Consider the following 19,283-nt stretch of genomic DNA (forward strand, 5'->3'; position numbering starts at 1 on the left):
ATTTATATTATCAAAAAAGCTTTCATAAAATTTAATAACATGTGTGCATGAATTACTCAGAAAAATAGTGCAACTTGAGTGCTTTGTACCTTTACAAGAAATGTTCAGTAAACATGACACTTTTTTACATGTCGGGTACAGGGATTTTACTGCATAATGCGGTCTTTTTAATGAAGTGAAAATAAATCGATATTTATATTTTTATTTCGCCGGCTTGGTGGCCGAGCAGTTAGCGTGCCTGACTGCGAAGCCAATTGTTGCGGGTTCGAGTCCCGTTCAGGACATGGATGTTTCTCTGTGATGTGTGAATGAGCCCCACCTTATGAGCGTGTATCAGTGGCAGTATGGTGTGGGTAATGCTGTTCGCCTCCGTTTCTTAAGTTTACACATGCCCACCGGATAACGTTAAAGAGAAGCACTTATATAATACTATTTAGGACGCAAATAAAAAAATAACAATGAAAACTGAAGAAAAAGTATAAGATATTAAATTCCAAGTTGCGAGAGAGCCAAGCTACTAATATCACAGATGGATATTAGAAGAAAAATATTTTAAGATGAAATTAAATAAGTTATTGCCTCATAAGAGAACTAAAAGTATCTGTACCGCAGAGAGAAACCAAAATCATTTGCAAGAAATAAAAAAAAACTAAATAAAAAACTACATATCAGTTTGTGAAAGCACTACTGGAAATAGCAACTTAACTATCAAAATGAAAAAAAAAATATTAAAAAGAAATTAAGATGCGCTGACATACATTTCAGTATCGTCAAGAAGGCGTTACCATTCAAAAAGTGCAAGAGCAGTTTCAGTGATTGGCGGTATATTACCGCAAACAACCATACTCCCTATTGCTTCAATATAAAACAAAACAAACCAACAGCAACTCAGACGAAGACTATATACCGTAATATTGATAATAGAAGTTGAAATGCAGAAATTATCGGAATGAAACAGATTTTATCGGATGAAAGTTCGAGAAACAAACAATTATTGCTATTAATTACATTATTTAATTATTTTTAAGAATTAACTTCTTTGGTACTATATATATATATATAATAAACAGGGCTACATCCCTGTTATCATTGTTGTATTCACCTTTAATAATTCAGTCGTAAGCCATAATAAGTTCTCAAAAGGTTTATTTAAAGGTAGGTTGGTGGTAATAACAGTTCACATCCACACTCCACAAGGAAGGGTGTGTGGACAAAACACCGGATGGTTCCGGCTGATCTTTTATGGAACACGTTAATTAGCAAGAGGCATGCGAAAACAATCGCTCTCGCATTAAATACTAACAGAGAATGATGTAAACAGGCTCAAGTCGTACATACTTTGTAACTCTAAGCATTATGGAAAATCATTTAATGCTTCCTAATATGGAAGTGAAAGAGGGACAAGATTCTAAAAATAACTCATCCTTTGAAATGGAAATCTAATTATAATTCAATGGTATGTTTTCAGCCTTGAATTCCCAANTATATATATATATATTACATTAGAATGAAAAAACGTAAAAAAATAATCAAATTATGTGTAAATCTAAATATATATGTATTTCCATCTTCAATCCTTTTGTATCTTTCGAAATGTGAAAAACATTTCCGCACTCAATACAACATTTCCAGAACTTTTCTCCACCAGATACCCTACCCCACCCCCTGTATTCACCCGATCATTTCCATAAGCCGTTACCTCAAACTGCAGCCATTTCCCGCCGCGCCGTGTGCATCTTTACTGATTCTTCTTTTCTTCCACGTTTCCTTCTCTAACCACCCCGGTAGTATGCTGCACGTGTTGTTAATTCTCCTTACTTTGAGTACATCGGATAAATCTGTTGCCCTATCCTGTCACCGAATACATGGGAGTTATCCATTTTCCAGAAGTTATCCATTTTCGTTTCCCGCTATACCGCCTTCTTCTTTGTTCCTGGAATAAAATTCACGCCCATCTCTGCCCCCCTTTTTCCCTTTTAGATTGACCCCTGGGGGTGAGATATGAATGGAAGGGGATTAAATGAAAAGGCTTTTATTTCCTTATTAGGGAAAAGGGAATAAAATTTATCATTTCGGGAAAAGCAATTTCGGAAAATTACTTAGTAAAACTGGATATTTAGGGAAGAAGTCAGGGGGTGAGATTTGTCCGGAGGAGAGTTTTTGGCTTTTTAATTCACTTGAATAACTCGAGTCAAGTACGGCTGACGAAGAGAAGTGTTGCTGTTGCAGTTGCATTATGAAAATTAAATAAGCAACTGAAAGGAAGTTATGAAGATTCACCATTCCTCAAACAATCTTTTAAGTCTATTTTAACAACGACTTTCATTTGATCACAATTCATTTTCTTTTCCTCAAATGTACTTTTATTTGAATTTATGCATATTTCTTCTAATTTATTGGAACTAGTAATTAAAACTTTTACTTTTAATTATCAAATGGCAATATGCAACACAACTGAAAAATCAATTTCTACAATTATTTTGAAATCAAAATTTTTTAGCGTACGTAAATCAAACGTTAATTTAGTTACTAATTCTGTTAAGGCATTAATAATCGAGGTATCTAAACACGTATAAATCTAAATGATATGCATTTACTTGCTCCCAAAAAATTGAACCATAACAATGAACCATAATTCCGGGAATATAAACCGTAATAATAAGCAAAATTTCTGCTGGTATTCTACGGGTATTAAATTAATTTACGTATTAGTACGAAAATATGGTTCAATTGCTGCACCGCATTAAAGGTGAAAAATGTTGAACGATATTTTGATTCAATATGCCCAAATATGCCAAATGAAATAGATCAAAAATAAATAAAATAAATTAAAAGAGTCTAAAAATTACCAGCTAACATAAAAAATAATAGAAAAACGGTACAACAAGGTAAAAGCCGAGATGGGGGAAAAAAGGAAAGAAAAAGACAAATTTTGAAACATCGGATGTAGTTGATTTTTTGTTGAGATTGTTTTTTTCTTTTTTTAATTATATTTTAAGCTCTTCCGTTACGGGAATTCGATATGATAAAAACTTTTTACATTTTGTTTATGTTTTAAATAGATCTTTTTTTTTGTATATATATATATGTATATATACTGACCCAGTGTGATTTAAGTACAATAACTATTGCTTCAGAATAATAAGCTATTCGTCCAAAACATTTTAGCATTACGTAAGAATTATAGCTAACATAAAAATATCAAAACGTTTCAAATTTCCCATGAAAGTAGCTATATTTTAGTAATCCCAATCTTTGTTTAAAATATACTTGCAAATAAAAAAATAAAAATTTTCAGTAAACAATCGCTAATTCAAATTTCTTATAACAATGTGTAAAATTGCTGCAATTTTAATAAGAGTAATAAATTGAACCAGATGTTCACCAATTGCATTTTTAGACAAATTAATAAAACTTTTCTTTTTTAAAGAATTAATAACAATTTATTATAAGCACTAAAGTAGAATTGTGTGACTGTAAAATGCTGTTGTCTTCAAATACTGCTATTGAGAACTGCACAAATTTTAGTGTACACGTGTCACATTAGAGATATAAAAAAAATCAACCGAAATGTCATCTATTTTCTACAAGCTGTTACCAATTTCATTTCAAACTGCATCGATTTCCAATGACAGAGGATATAGCTAACCTTAAACTGGCGCCTTCTCTTTCCCGTGGTTCATGAAACATTTCACCCACGACTCTTCAACTTTTTGTCATTTTTCATCGATTTTCTTTATATTTTTTTCCTTCTCACAGACGAATATTGCGTGCAATATGTTCATTTTCCATTTTTACCCCCCAAAAAAAGATAAGGAGATTTCCCGCTGTTCATTTCTGGATCTGGCTACCACAGCGAGAATGATAAATGTTACCTGTCGCAATTTTCTCCGTCTTTTTTGTATTGAGATTGACACGCGTAAAAGTCAAATTCATAGTGTATCCAAGCGATCGAACTATAATAAGTTGTAATGAGATCACATGACTCATAGATTTTGGGTCCTGAAAGTCAATAATGACTTGTCTTATTATCGTCTTCAACAAGTAAACAAGGCTTCTATTGATAACTGGATAACGCAAATTGTGTTTTATAACATTAATATTCTCTTTCGCTTATATCTTTCGAAATCTATCAATGCATAGATATTAAAGAATATGGTTGAATTTCATCTCAAAAATGAACTCTTTTAGAATGCATAAAATTTCATTTGAAAATCACATTTAAAATTTGACATAAGAAATGACATTTCTGTTTTCGCCAATGATTATACCAAACAGAAGTCTCAGTTGACTGCACCCGGGTAGATAGCGTTCTTATAGACTTACATTATTGGTCCCAGATAGATATTGGGGTGTCTATATTTTGAAATATAAGTCTTAGATAGAAATGAGTTTGTGCCCAATATTGAAAGTTTATCTTGGTTCATTATTGAAAAATCTAGTTAATATTAAAAAATCGTAAAGGCCTCCGCCGACTCCACTATTACGGACGTTCAACTTAACGTTGCATATTGTTTTGCTGCTCAAATTTATGAAACTTAAAAAAACTGAATTTACTAAGGTGAGTGGTGAGTGGCGCAGGAGAAAAAGTGTTCGCCTTCCAATGAGTGGAACCAAGTTCGAATCCCAGCTTTGGCTGGTAGATACGAATTTCACATCCGGTTTGCACCGATCGCAGTGCTAACGTAAAATATACTCAGTGGTAGACGGAATATGGATTAGAGTTCCCTTGCTGTCAGGCTAACTGTGGGAGATTTTCGTGTTTTTTCTCCCCATGTAACGCAAATGCGGGTTAGTTCCATCAAAAAGTCTTCCACGAAGGTAAACTTCTCCACATACTTGATCCAGGAGTTCCCTTGTCTTCTGGATCGGGTTCAAAATTACAAGGCTACGCAGTTGAACATTAGTAGTCATAAACCCAAAAAATTGGGTCGGCAGTTCAACAACGTTTATAAAATTTTAAAAAAAACTACTATGCGTGTTGAAAAATTAACAAGAATTACAATGGAATAAAAAAAATAACATTCGATAATTTGTTCAAGAATTAGTAACTGTTAAACATGCTGAAAAAAATACTAAATAGGCCATAGGAATACAGCTAAAGAGTAGAAATGTGGCATGCTGAAAGGGCCATATTGCTAATGAACTTGACTCAGTTTTTTTTTAAAAATTCCAAATTGTTCGAAAGTTGTTGAAAATTTATCTTTTATCTTTTTGTATAATTTTTTAATGTGTATGAATAGCGACGTAATAAAATAATAAATCGACATTAATTCACATCCTTTTTTTTTCAGAAAAATAACTTGTACATTTTTTCCAACTTTATTTTTGAATTGTTATCAGAGAAATAATAATAAATACCAAATCTGTTTCATTTTGTTAATGCGCTTAATTTGAAGCACTTATGTAACTTAACCGTGCCTATCTATCCATTCAGATGGTATTAATTATTACATAGATTTTTTTTTACTTGTGCAGTATATTCAAGAAAATATGATTTTTTTTTAAAAATTTGATTTCTCATAGATTCTTCAACCAAATTCACTCGGATTTTCTATTTAGTCTTGAAAAATTGCAGTCTTTAAAAAGTAAAAAAATGTATACCATTTTAATTTAATTTTTTTAAGTCTAATATTAAATAATAAAAAAATAATAATATAAAATTAATAATAATAATAAAATAATAAATAATAAGTATTTGCTAAAGGCTAATTTTTGCATGGAATTATCTTTAAATAAATGGATTTTATACTTGTGTGCGAAATTTTTTCAATTCTTCTAAAAAGCTCTCCAGATACAGTGAAATACGCAAAAAGTAAAATTAACAGGGGTCAAAACTTCGAACCGCTCTCCTGGCCAAAATATGTGGACCATATTTCCCAGATTACCACTTCCCCCTTATTTTTGAGGGTCAGAAATCCGAATCTATAGAGAGAAAAAAAAACGTATGCTTATTCAGAGAAAGTACGTTTTTGTGACTGATTTCGCTACTTAATTATCATATTTGAGGTCAATTCCTCAAACCATTGAATTTGAGTCCTAAAACTTTAGGATCCGATCATCAGATCAAAAGTTATTCAGAGTGTTAGTTTTTTATTTTGCGTACTGTATATGACTTTTCAAATTTTTTTAAAAAATTTCCAAGCAGAATATTGACAATTCTAATTGATTTTTCAAAATTCATATATATATATTTATCAATAGACCCTGCATTAATGTGTTAAAGAACTGTCAAATTCAAAGTCCTTGAAAAAACTTCAACATTTCAACCCAAAATACAAAATAATAATAATAAAAAATCTAAGCTACATTCAACCGATCAATATTCTTTTTTTTCTCCCCCCTTGAAAACCTACTACACCCGACGCTTCCATTTTCCTAAGGATAAAAACCGGCAGCCGGTTTTTGAGAGTAGAGAAATATTACTTTTTGCGGTGATTGAGGTAGCAGGATATTTTTTTTCTTCTTTTTCTTTCTTTGAGGTAAAGAAGAATGAGGTATATCGGTTCGGGTAGAGGGCGTGTTACATCCATTTTCGATGTAGACGGGTACTTCCATTCCCTCCTACTACCCGGGCTGTCAAAAAATACCCTCCTCCCACGTCATCTGACATATGACGGGGAGCAGATTGACACGGAATAAATGGCTCGATCTCTGCTCTCTATAACTCGCATCTCGCCGTTGATATATATATAAAAGTATATATAAAATCCCATATTCCTTTTTTGGATTCTTAAAGCTACATAGAACGCCAAAACTACTTATATTTTAAAGTAAGGGAAACATAGAATTAAAGATAGCTTTTTCTTTGGGTTCTATCTAACCATATCCGCTTGAAGTTATTTGTAAAGGGATGAGGAAAGTTTCAAATAAGGTTGGGGATTTGATATAAACAGGAGGGAGGGGAAAGAAATGGTCGTAAGGAGAGTGCTTTTGCTTACTTTGAATTAATTCTATTTTTTTTATCGCGTAGGTTACATAAATTCCGCTTGCAACAACGCGTTTTTATAAAATTCTCAGAAATGTTGTTAAACATTTGTGGTCATTTAAGTAAGAAATACCCGTATCTGAAGTCCCTGTATACAGGAAAAAATACAAATATACTTTAAAGCATTAATATAGGGAAATGTCTGGTGAATTAAAAAGTCGTTAATTTTTATTGATTCTTGTATTTTGTGTTAGTAATGAAGATTTATGACAGGAAAAATTATGATGAACCTTCGAAAATAAATCATTATGTCAATGGATCAAACAAATCACTGTTGTGCTGCAAAATCTTAAAATCCTTCTTTAAATTTTCTTGCTTTATAAAAGTAACAAGTAATCTCTAAAAAACTTTGTTTTTGAATAATTAGATTAATTAAACCGTAGATAGATAGGTACTTCATTTACGCCAAACTAAAGCTGCACAATGGGCTATTGGCGATGATCTGGCAAACACCTCAGAGCTGAGGATGATCCGAAGACATGCCATCACAAATCTGATCCTTTGCAGAGGGGATGATTCCCGTCTTAGGTAATCCGACGACCTGTGAACGAAGTCACGCACTTTACGGAAGAACAGTTTAAAGAGGACCGTTACTGCACACATTTGATCTACGCAGGCTGATCAAAGTGGTCACCTTTCCGCTAACTGACCGCAACTAGTGATGCTTGACTTCAGTGTTCTACTAGGAACCGTGTCTCTACGATCAGTCCACAGCGGGACTAATCAAAATGTACTTAAAACACTTAGGTGGCTATGGGGTGTAAAGACGAGTTAAAAACATCAAAGGAAGACACGTCGTTCAAGAATCGACTTTGCAAGAAGTTACATCAGGGATGAAGGGAGCAGTGTAACGATAAGAAATTTTTTTATATTGTTCAAGTAAGCGTTGCTGGGAGAAAATACCGTACTTCCGAGTGGGTTGTTGTGTTAGAATTTCGGAAACTTGTTAAGTATTCATTTGAAAACAATACTAAAAATTAGTTTATTGGCAGTTATCAACGAAATCGATTCTTTATTTGTTAAATTAAGATTTGTTTTTCTTTCAAAAATCAATGCTTTAATTAAAGTTAGGCCAAATTGTTATTATTTTTCGCTTTAAAGATGGTTTGTGAGCAGCTTTATGTGCAGAAGTGTTAAGAACTTTTTCTTTTTCAAAACCTGGAAGAATGAGAGAAAGGATGCATACGTTGTGGACGAATTTGAAAATCCTGCACTTTACAATTGTCACCGGTGTTTAGCAATGAGCCTGTATAAATGGAAATGCCTCCATTTTTATTTAGCCTGATATTTCAGACTTATAGTAATTTCACGACAGGTGACTTTAGGCGTATTAGAAAAAACTTTAATAACACAATGGAATTGAATTTACTCTAGGCTTATAGCAGTAGACCAGCCCTCGCTACTACAGGCTTATTGAAACGGTCTGAAATCAGGCGAACTGAGCTATGAAAAATGCGCTTTCTGTTTAGTTAAAAAGCATCTAGTCTCGTTGCAATCAGATATAAAAGTGTTAGGCTTAATGGAAAATACTAGAGTGTTTTTCAACCAGCCAAGAAAAAGGCGCTTTTGAATTGCAAAAGTAAAGCAAAAGCATTGCAAAATATCAGATCTTTTTCTTGTCCACGACTTACATATAATAATATTATATATGATGTATAAACAGAAAGGTATAATTTAAGAACAAACTTAAAATAAGAGAGAAGTTAAGAGAAAACTTTAAAATCCTTTTTATAACAATTTCCATGTCATGCAAATATGTCTATCGCGATAATGTAACAATGTGAAATAAATAAACTTATCTCAACATCTATTACTTTATATCCCAGTTGTTTTGATATTTATGTACGTAAGTAAAAGTATTCCTAAACCTTATATAATTTACTTGTTGATTCATGCATATAAGTATGGCTGCTTATATTTTAAACTATGGATAACATTGGATTAAATAAAGTTTTTTTGTTAACGTTTTCAATTTTATCTATAAATCTGTTCGTAAAGTTTAAAATAAAATAGGGATTTGAGATAAACAGGGGGAAAAGAAGAATAATCGTATGAAGACGTTTATTTGTTATTTTTTCGATTCTAAAACTCCCAGAGGTTTTAGCTGTATCTTTTTACAAACGGTATTTGTTTTTATTTCCAACATTCAATAATGGTGAATGCTGTTACTATTGTTATTTATTATTATTGTTCGTTATTATTTGTAACATTTAATAATGGTAATGATATTTTTATAATTAAAATGTAACATTTGAATACGATTTTCACGTATAAAATGAAGTGTACGCTTAAATTATTCAATATTTTGAAATATAAAGTCTATCAAAACAGGGGTTAAATAAAAGAATTTATTTGAATAATTGTAATAACTCTACACATTTAATATGATTTATTAAACTTACTTATTTTTGGTACGTACGAGTATAAAAATCTTAAGAGGAATTATTTAATTATTTTTTGCAAGCCAAAAATTGTGAGAGAAACCTGAAATTTATCGTTGAGATTCATAAACCTTCAATATTTAATTTTTAAAATTTTTTTAACCAATTGTTTTAACTTTAATATTGTTTTCATCATTATTCTAAAATATTTTTTTGGTAATTCTTTTGGTTTTTTCCTCTTAACATAATTTGAGTGCAGTCACTATATTTTCTACCTCTATTTTTAAATTTAATTTTATTCTATACTTGAATGAATATGAAAGTAATAACTTATATCTATTGCAAATAAAACTAAAAAAACTTAGCATAGTTATGTTGTAGCGAAATAATACAATATAAATACAACGTCAAAATTTTGCAAGAAACCACTACTTTCTTTTCTTTCATTAAATATTGAAAGTTCTTATAAATTCCAGGCATCAATTATTTTTATTTAAAAAATCGCATCAGGTATCAGGTTTTATATTTATGCATCAGTTGAGGAAAATGTTAAAATTTAAAAAAGTTGAAGTTCAAGAAATGGTTGTAAAAGCTAAAGAAGAGCCAAATGATTTCTATGAAGACAGATAACTCAATCACAACCAGTGCAAACATTTGTGAAGGCCTCAAAGCCTATCTATGAATAAGGAACTTTTCGTAGTCTTTCGAAGAAACAGAAAATGGACAGCAATCTGTTCCAAAATTTATTATTTGTTGGGCTAAGAAAATAATTAAATTAAGACCCAATTTTTCAAGTATTTTAAATAAATAAATATGTTCATTCATCTTCTTTTGCGTCGTAAATATTATAACATTAAGTACATACATTTTCAATTAATATTTTTCAGACTTATTTTGAATTTATTAATTTTGGAGTTCATTATTTCGTTAATACTCATTCTACATTTCCAAGCATTTGCTATTTATTTATCGTTCGTAATGAATGGTCTCATGAAAAATTGTCAATCGAAATTCTACTGTAAATCATTTCTACTGTTATAGAATCAAAAATGCAGTTATTAGAACTGTTTGAATTAAAACAACATGTAAAAGAATGACTTATATGAAGTTTTTAAAAATAATTTTCATTTTCCACTTACTTTCATCCAACATTTCCACTTTTAAATACAATTGTTCCCCTAGCTCAACTCCGTGTACTTCATATCCAGACGCATTCACTACCTTTAATCTAACTGGTGGTGTAGCTGCAAGACCTGTAATCACTTGGGTTAAGCTCACTAGGTCCCTGAAAATGAGAAATTTAATTTCAGAAACTGTACAATGAATAGAAAAAATTTTATACTTTACTCAATAATTAGAACAGTTAATTTTTATTAAGATAGTAAAGAAACACAGTAAAACTATTACTCCGACAGAAGAAGAGCTTTGATTCCCCGGATTCATTTAAACACTTTGTGCGTCAATAATAGGGATTTATTTAGAATCTTGTAAATGTTATTTTACACAAGCAAATCCCTACTTTAATTTATTTAGACCTAAAAGTTTCTGCAGGTTTTTCTTATATTTTTAAGAAATTTCGTATTAACACGTTGAATGCCACGCTAATTTTACATGGCTTGCCAGTCTGGCCAAACGGTAAATAACTGCAAACTAAATTTCAAATATTAAACATATTTTGCTAATTTTTTAAAAGGTTTAGCATGGCATATCTGGAAAAAGTGGTGAATTATATAAGCCTACGATTTGTTTAGAAATAGTGGTGGATAAAAATCTACTAAATTGAATTTATTAAACCAAGAATCACAATTAATAAACTACCACTTGAAAATATTTATTCACTGTCCGGAGCAAGTTGGCATCTCTGTGTATATAAATAAAACTATTTTTGTGCGTTCTACATTGCATTAATTTTTTCAAACCATTTTAGTAACGATAATAATGCAAAAAAATTAAAAATTTACTCGAATTATGTGTTTCTAATAATCTTGGCTTCATCGGTCAACGGTGACCCCCGTGGTGCTACGAACAAACTCAGTGCCGGTCACTGGTGACCCCCATGGCATTCAACATGTTAATGTTACAGTTGATAATATTAAGATTCAAGATTTGGTATTATCACTGAATAATTCTCGAATTAAATATCAGATCGTACTTTCTTTCATTGATTCGCACTTGTTATGCATTTTCTGTACCCTTGTGCAATTTCTAATTTCTAAGTCATGTAATTTAAAGTTAATGCTTAAAGTTATAAGTAGTAGAGAGAAAAAGTGAGAAAAAAATTTCAAAAAAAAGAACTTTGTAATAATTTTCTAATTTGTTAAAATTTCCAAAAAAATGTTAAAATTATAAATAAAAATGGACTCTAACACGTCAAATTAAACTTCATTTGAATTTTCGAGGTCTACAGCGCGAAAAGTATTTTTTTTACAACAAGTTTAATATATAATAAACCTTGGAACTAATTATTGGATGCTAATTTTTTTTATTTCATCATACGTCTTGTGCATTTTTATACACACCCTCGTAATTTCAAGTTTCATAATCCTATGAAAATCGTGCAACAAAGAAAAATGTAACGCTAAGTGCAACACAAAAGATAGTAGCGGCATTGCTTGCAATCTTTCAAAGAGATAAAAGATCGTGCGATACAGAGATATAAAAAAGATACGCGGAGATAATGAAAATAAAACAATAGAGAGAAAATGGAAATTTATTAACTCACCTACGGCAAGTTTAAATATGATTCATATCACTAAACACTTATGAAATTGTTAATTATTAAGTAGGCACCATTTAAAAAATCTTACTATACTTTAAATTAAAAATAGTAACAATGATTTATAATTATACAAATACTGAAACAATTTATTGAAATTGAATTATATAAGTTCACTGCCTAAAAACAGTGGTTTAACACTTCAACAATCGTAATTTTATTACTAAATAACATATTATTTCGACAAACTGTATGGATATCAGAACAATGAGCTATTGTTATAAACACGTCATGTTACTGAAGTTTAGATGATTGTTTATGAAAAATCATATATTGTAGCGTCAATAATTACTCGCTTAAAAAAAGCGTTGCTTTTATATAAAATAATATACCCTCCGAACAAACAGTTAAAGTAAATGATTGACACTGAAATATAAAAGAAATAGATAAACAATGGAATTTATTTTTAAAAAGTATCAATTACTAGCTGATACAACATCAAAGAACTTCCGTGAGTACAAACACAAAGCAATAAAAGTAACAATGTTTGTAAGTGATGAGTTAAAGAATATAATTTGAGCACTTTAACATTTCTTGCCTGGTTGCTTCGAATAAAAACTCGGTTCTAATAACAAATGTCCAAAGTTATCTGATTCTGATACCTCATGGAAAGAGAGATGATGTGTTTTGATAACTTCGACGGTGGGAATGTGAATGATTATGGAATAAAAAGGGTGTTTATTCTAAATGTGTTCTTAAGAGAAATCGTTTGAGTGATGTTATATTCGTCACGTGAATATATCAAAATGGTCTTTTGCTAGATTAAACGCCTTGAAATGTTCTGTGGTATTCTTCCTTCACAGTGATTGAATGCAAGGGTAGGTAAATACATTGAAATGTGTGTTGTTTCAGGTCGGAATAGTATATTATTGATAGTTCGTGTTTGTATTAGGAGTGCTTGATTATAATTTATTTAAATGCAGACTAAAAAAAAAACCTCATAAGTGAAGGCCTCANATAATTAAAAAAAAAAAAAAACTTTACGTTTTACTTTACGTTTCCCTAATTATCGGAAATATTCCGCCAGAAAATAATTAGGGAACACTTAAAATGTGAGCGAAATATAACTGATCGAATACGTTTGTATGATAATATGGTACGGGTACAAAGGCTTTCATATTGCAAATGAAGAAAATCGTTTGCATGATGACGATTCGAAATGTTTGCACTGCGACGGAAATGATAGGTTTCGGACTGTTGCGAATCAAAATTAACTGCACTATGATGACAATAAAGGAATCTTTCGCACTGGGACGAAACGAAATTGTTTCAACTGTGATGGAGTTGAAAGGATTTGTATTATGGAGGAACGAAATCGTCTGCACTATGACGACACAGTTGAAACCTACTATCACGTAACGAAATCGTTTGCATTATAAATAATTCAATCGTTTTCATTATAAATAACGATTAATCGTTTGCATGATGACGATTCGAAATGTTTGCACAGCGACGAAAATGATAGGTTTCGGACTGTCGCGAATCAAAATTAACTGCACTATGAGGGCAATAAAGGAATCTTTCGCACTGGGACGAAATGAAATAATTTTTATATTAAAACCGGTAAACTAACGGTATTCAAAAGTTACAGTATTGTTTATGCAATAATGAACTGTTTATTTAATGTATTAATTATGTTACGTTAAAAAAATCAACATGATCAATATTATAGAGCAATATTGATCATTGAACATATTTTTAAAAAAAAATATGTTTTAAAAAAATATGTTCCGTAAAAAGAAAAAAAAGAATCCGATCAATATTCTTTCTAAGAAGACAAAGATACGTTACATTCATGATAGTAAAAACATCGATGGATATTTAAATATAATTACTTTTCGTATGGTGTGATCGGCTATTTCCGTTATCGTGCAAAAGTAGCTTGATCTGCAGTTTCATATCTATAACTATAACGGTAGAACTACGGCTAGCTTCATACCATCATATTATCCTTCTTTAATATTCAATATTATCACATTAATTATAGTCTCATATTCATTATATTTTATGTATTTAATACTATTAGTTTCTAGAAGTATCTTATTTTTGTCTCATTACTAGAAATTATTTTAAATATATTTCTTTTATTTTTTGAACACCGAAAATATTAATGATGAATATTATAACGAAAAATTGATCATTAAATAAATCATTCATCGATTTGTTCTCTAAAAATGAATTAATATTTATTCAGAAACTTTTTTCTAAGATCTATTTCTAAGCTACACAATACCCGAATAACAAGTTGTTAAACACATTCGTAGTAATGTCATGAAAAAATAAAAAAGGCTACAGTCATGAAAAAAAAGGCTACTGAAAAAATAGGAATTTGTGTATGACCCCCAAGAAATGGTTATCCTTCATTCTCAACTTCCAGCTCATTCTCCATCTTTTAGNAAAAAAAAAAAAAAAAAAAAAAAAAAAAAAAAAAAAAAAAAAAAAAAAATTCTTCCACTTCAGGCTGAACTTCATCAAGGGAAAAAAGGGGTGATGGAAGGAGGGGTGGTCGTCCAATCGGGACGGTGATAATCCCGATCAATTTGCATGAGACGAAAGATGGATGCTTCGAAAATATGCCTTAGCACAAAATTTGCATTTTTATGCGAGTAAAGGACGCGGGCGACTTTATTTGGAGTTTTATTATGTCTCGATTGATAAGGGGAAAGAAGTATATTTTAAAGCACACGACAACATCCAATAACCCAAGTCATTTTTTTATTTTATTTTCAAACTTAACCACTTTTCTGAAAGTGAGCGTACTATTGTAATAAAGTTTAGTGCCTTTTTTTCACCCAGAAACCTATAAATCATTCACAACAAGTGAACACTTTATGCAACAGAAATAAAATTTTATTTAGTAGTCTGTTAAAACATTTTGTAAAATAAATATTTAGGCATCAATGGTACGAATATATCCTATATATATCCTATATATTTTACGAAATCTATAAATCATCCACAACTACTGAACGATGTATGCAACAGAAATGTTTGTACTCTTTTGCACATAGCATACTATAATTTTTACTATTAAATATTTTAAATATAATAAACATACTGATACATTTATATTATAAAAAAAGATTGAATACCAAATTAAATATAAATACTATTTATTTTTTTAAATAAATATTTGCAAAGGAATGGTACAAATTCCCTTTATTTAACTCTTATTCTATTCTATTCTATTTATTACTTTATTTGCCTATTTTTTGTAGTAAAATATGGCTTCCATAGTAAATTTTATACACAAGCAGAAAAATAAACACAAAATTGTGGAATATTAGTAATTTTAAATATAAACTAAGATATTCAAGAAAAATATCTTAATTTGCAATTTTAAGATACAGAGAAATTTATTTTTTTTAATTCTGAAGAATTAAAAAAGAGAATTTGACTGCAGAACTGAAGAGAGAGAGAGACTNATTTTATACACAAGCAGAAAAATAAACACAAAATTGTGGAATATTAGTAATTTTAAATATAAACTAAGATATTCAAGAAAAATATCTTAATTTGCAATTTTAAGATACAGAGAAATTTATTTTTTTAATTCTGAAGAATTAAAAAAGAGAATTTGATTGCAGAACTGAAGAGAGAGAGAGAGAGAGAGAGAGAGAGAGAGACTTACTGCAGAAAGAGAATTTGTAGGATAGAATTTAATTTTTATTATTCAAAACATTTAAATCTACATGTAATAATTCGAATTAAAATTTGAGTTTCCTTTTAATACTCTAAAAACAGTAAAAGCCCTTATCAAACTAAACAATCAAATTAGTTTTTCTGCATAAATTATGATAGCCGGGTCGCAATCTCAACACATTTGGTGTCAATATTACATTTTAAATTTTATTGTTTGCAATTGTGGCTAAATCATTCAAATAAAATACATTAAAATAAAACACATTCAAATAAAATACAATGACAATTAAAGTTAAAATTTTTTTTATGAGGCACAGAAATTAACATTTATTTCATTTCTTAAAATTTAAGTTAATTATTGTTTTTGTTATTTCATTTTCCATAATTACAAATAATGAATTTAATTGAAGCTGCAAACTGGAATTTTCACTTTAAAAAATTGCAGAATTGTAATTTTTACTACAATTAACGTGCATTTAGAATAACAAATTGGAACAAAACAAAATATATGTGGAATTTTAGGTTTACATATGACATTATTAAAATAATCTGATAATATTACCAACACTGAAACGTGTTGTCATAATATTATATTAAAATCCCAAATAATCTGATATATTTCAAATAACATTTTAAAGAACTCTCTTATTAATGTTTTTAAGCACTGTTCAGTTAATTCATTATAAGGAATTAATTAAGTTTAAGGTATAATTAGATAATCTAAAATTGCTTATTTAACTAAATATAGTATTGCAAAATGGTACTATTTTACTAGTTATTAAAATATACATTGTTTCGTAAATTTATATAAATTTAAAATCGACATTAAAGAAATTTATGAATAAAAATACTGCTAATAAATTTACAGCTTTAAATTTCGAAAGGCGTGAAATTTCAATTAAAGCTTTATAATTAATTTTAAAGCTTGAACTCAGTTTAAAATTCAAAATTTTGAGAGCAATAGAAAAAATATATTTTAATTAAGTTTTATACTTTATTTATTTCCATTTAATTATGAAATGCATATAAGTAATAATAACAACATATAAAAGTTTTAATCAAAACATTTTTTTTAGATTTAATAAATAACTTTTACCGTCGATGTTTATTCAGTAAAAAGGAATCTGTGAAGTTACAAAATTATTAAACCTACCTTTCGTATTAGACACATACATTTTTTTAATCAAAACCTTTATTTTAAATAACTATATGAATAATTTATAAATTTAGAAAAAGTATAATAATAACTGCATTTCGTTAAATAATTAATTATTTTCCCGGAGAAACGTGGAAAAAATATTTATGATTATAATTTAAAATCACTCTAAAATTATATATGATATATTAAATTTTAATATTCAGTATATTTAATTAATAAATTATAAATGAANCTAATAAATTTACAGCTTTAAATTTCGAAAGGCGTGAAATTTCAATTAAAGCTTTATAATTAATTTTAAAGCTTGAACTCAGTTTAAAATTCAAAATTTTGAGAGCAATAGAAAAAATATATTTTAATTAAGTTTTATACTTTATTTATTTCCATTTAATTATGAAATGCATATAAGTAATAATAACAACATATAAAAGTTTTAATCAAAACATTTTTTTTAGATTTAATAAATAACTTTTACCGTCGATGTTTATTCAGTAAAAAGGAATCTGAGAAGTTACAAAAGTATTAAACCTACCTTTCGTATTAGACACATAAATTTTTTTAATCAAAACTTTTAGTTTAAATAACTATATGAATAATTTTAAAATTTAGAAAAAGTATAATAATAACTGCATTTCGTTAAATAATTAATTATTATCCCGAAGAAACGTGGAAAAAATATTCATGGTTATAATTTAAAATCACTCTAAAATTATATATGATATATTAAATTTTAATATTCAGTATATTTAATTAATAAATTATAAATGAAAATTATTTTTGTGATTAATTATACATAAAATATTTTATATATACAATTTATAAAAATATAAAGATGTTCCTGACGAGAAAATAATATTGTGTTTCAAAAAATAGGTCATATTTGCATTGGAGTAAAGTAAATTAACATAAAATATAAAAAGATGAAAAAGTATGTTTAAAATAAACAAAAAATAATTTTTTTAATTACCTTGGTAGAAATACTTGGAAAAAAAATTGGTTAAAAACATAAATTTTACTTGATAGGGTTGTAACATAATAATTTAAAACACAGCCATGAGTTTTCATAATTCTGATAAAAAAAAAATAAAAAAAAGTTTCAAACTCATTTATTTGAATTTTTTTTAATAATTAATTTGATAAATAAGGCTTAAATTTGAAAAAAAAATGCCCCAAACAATGTTCCACTAATAAAAAGTAAAAGCAAAAAAATTACAAAGATGCATAAATTTTAAAATAGAGTTTTAAAATGAAATTCAAAATGTTTTCAAATTATAAAGTTTAGAATCACATTGGATAGAAGGAATGGAACAATGAGCCAGCGTTAAACTAAAGTTAACGGGTGAATAATTTTTCTGACTCGGGTAAGAAAAGAAAATAAAGTAAACGGTTACTAGATACATTTTGATATCTGGAACATGAGTAATTCAGAAAAGATAGTGCTGAATGAAAAGTTAAAGAGCACGAGATATGGAATCAGCTATTTTGCATTATACAGAAATGATATGACACGCTTACTGTTACGAAATAAAAAAAAAAAGTTTTAAATTATGTCTCATGAAAAAAAAAGAGCTAGAAAAATTATGTATTTTTGAACTACCTCGGCGACTTGAAACACTCTTTTAGCTAAAGAAGGAAAATTCCTTGGGGATTTAAAACTGATTTAAATAACACAACAAATGTGTTATTTTTTGTTAAAGCACCAGCATTTCGTGGTTTTCTCAATTACATACCAAATACTTATTCGCGGTTCTATTTCTACTATGCTAAAAACGTCATAAATTATTTCTATTACCGAGAAAATATTGAAGAAAAAAAATGCATGTTATTGAAATTGGTTTCGTGGTAAATTAACTCCAACTTATCAGTGGGTAACATATATAAAATCCTTATCCAATTTCTGATTATCGTACCTGATTAATTTTATGTATCTTCAATGAATAAGAGCATTTTTGGATGGTTTTTCCCCAAACATATCCCCATTGCCATACCAGTGAGTCGTGTCTAGCTCCGTCCCGGCGGACCAATAAAGGCTGTAATCTCAGAGCAAGTTTATATCCTATTGGTAGAAAAATCTGGGATGTGGGCAAGGCCCTATGGAAAAGGATGAGGGAAAAATAAAAGGGAAAAAGGAAGGAGAAAAAGAAGAGTACCGAAATTGGAAGAGAGAGAAGAGAAAAAAAGCATCTCTTTTCTATTTGTATAGGTATGTCTTCCCTGTATACACGGGGGGCTGCAAGAGTTTTGGGAACAGATGTGAAGAGAAAAATAGGGGAAAAAAACAGATAAATAAGAAGATTTTCGGACACACTCTTTTAAGAAACATTAATCTTGTATTTT

At 29.1% G+C, this 19,283-nt stretch overlaps 1 protein-coding gene across 1 annotated transcript in view; it reads right to left on the minus strand.

Moving 5' to 3' along the window:
* Nucleotides 1-19,283, minus strand: part of LOC107443874 (uncharacterized) — a gene marked incomplete in the record, with an annotated part of 330,433 nt that overhangs the window by 65,829 nt on the left and 245,321 nt on the right. The window contains 1 exon segment of the mRNA XM_071178419.1: nucleotides 10,509-10,654. Coding sequence (XP_071034520.1) covers nucleotides 10,509-10,654 — 146 coding nt within the window.

The sequence above is a fragment of the Parasteatoda tepidariorum genome, chromosome 3 (genome assembly GCF_043381705.1).
Source record: "Parasteatoda tepidariorum isolate YZ-2023 chromosome 3, CAS_Ptep_4.0, whole genome shotgun sequence".
In the NCBI taxonomy this organism is placed as follows: Eukaryota; Metazoa; Arthropoda; class Arachnida; order Araneae; family Theridiidae; genus Parasteatoda; species Parasteatoda tepidariorum.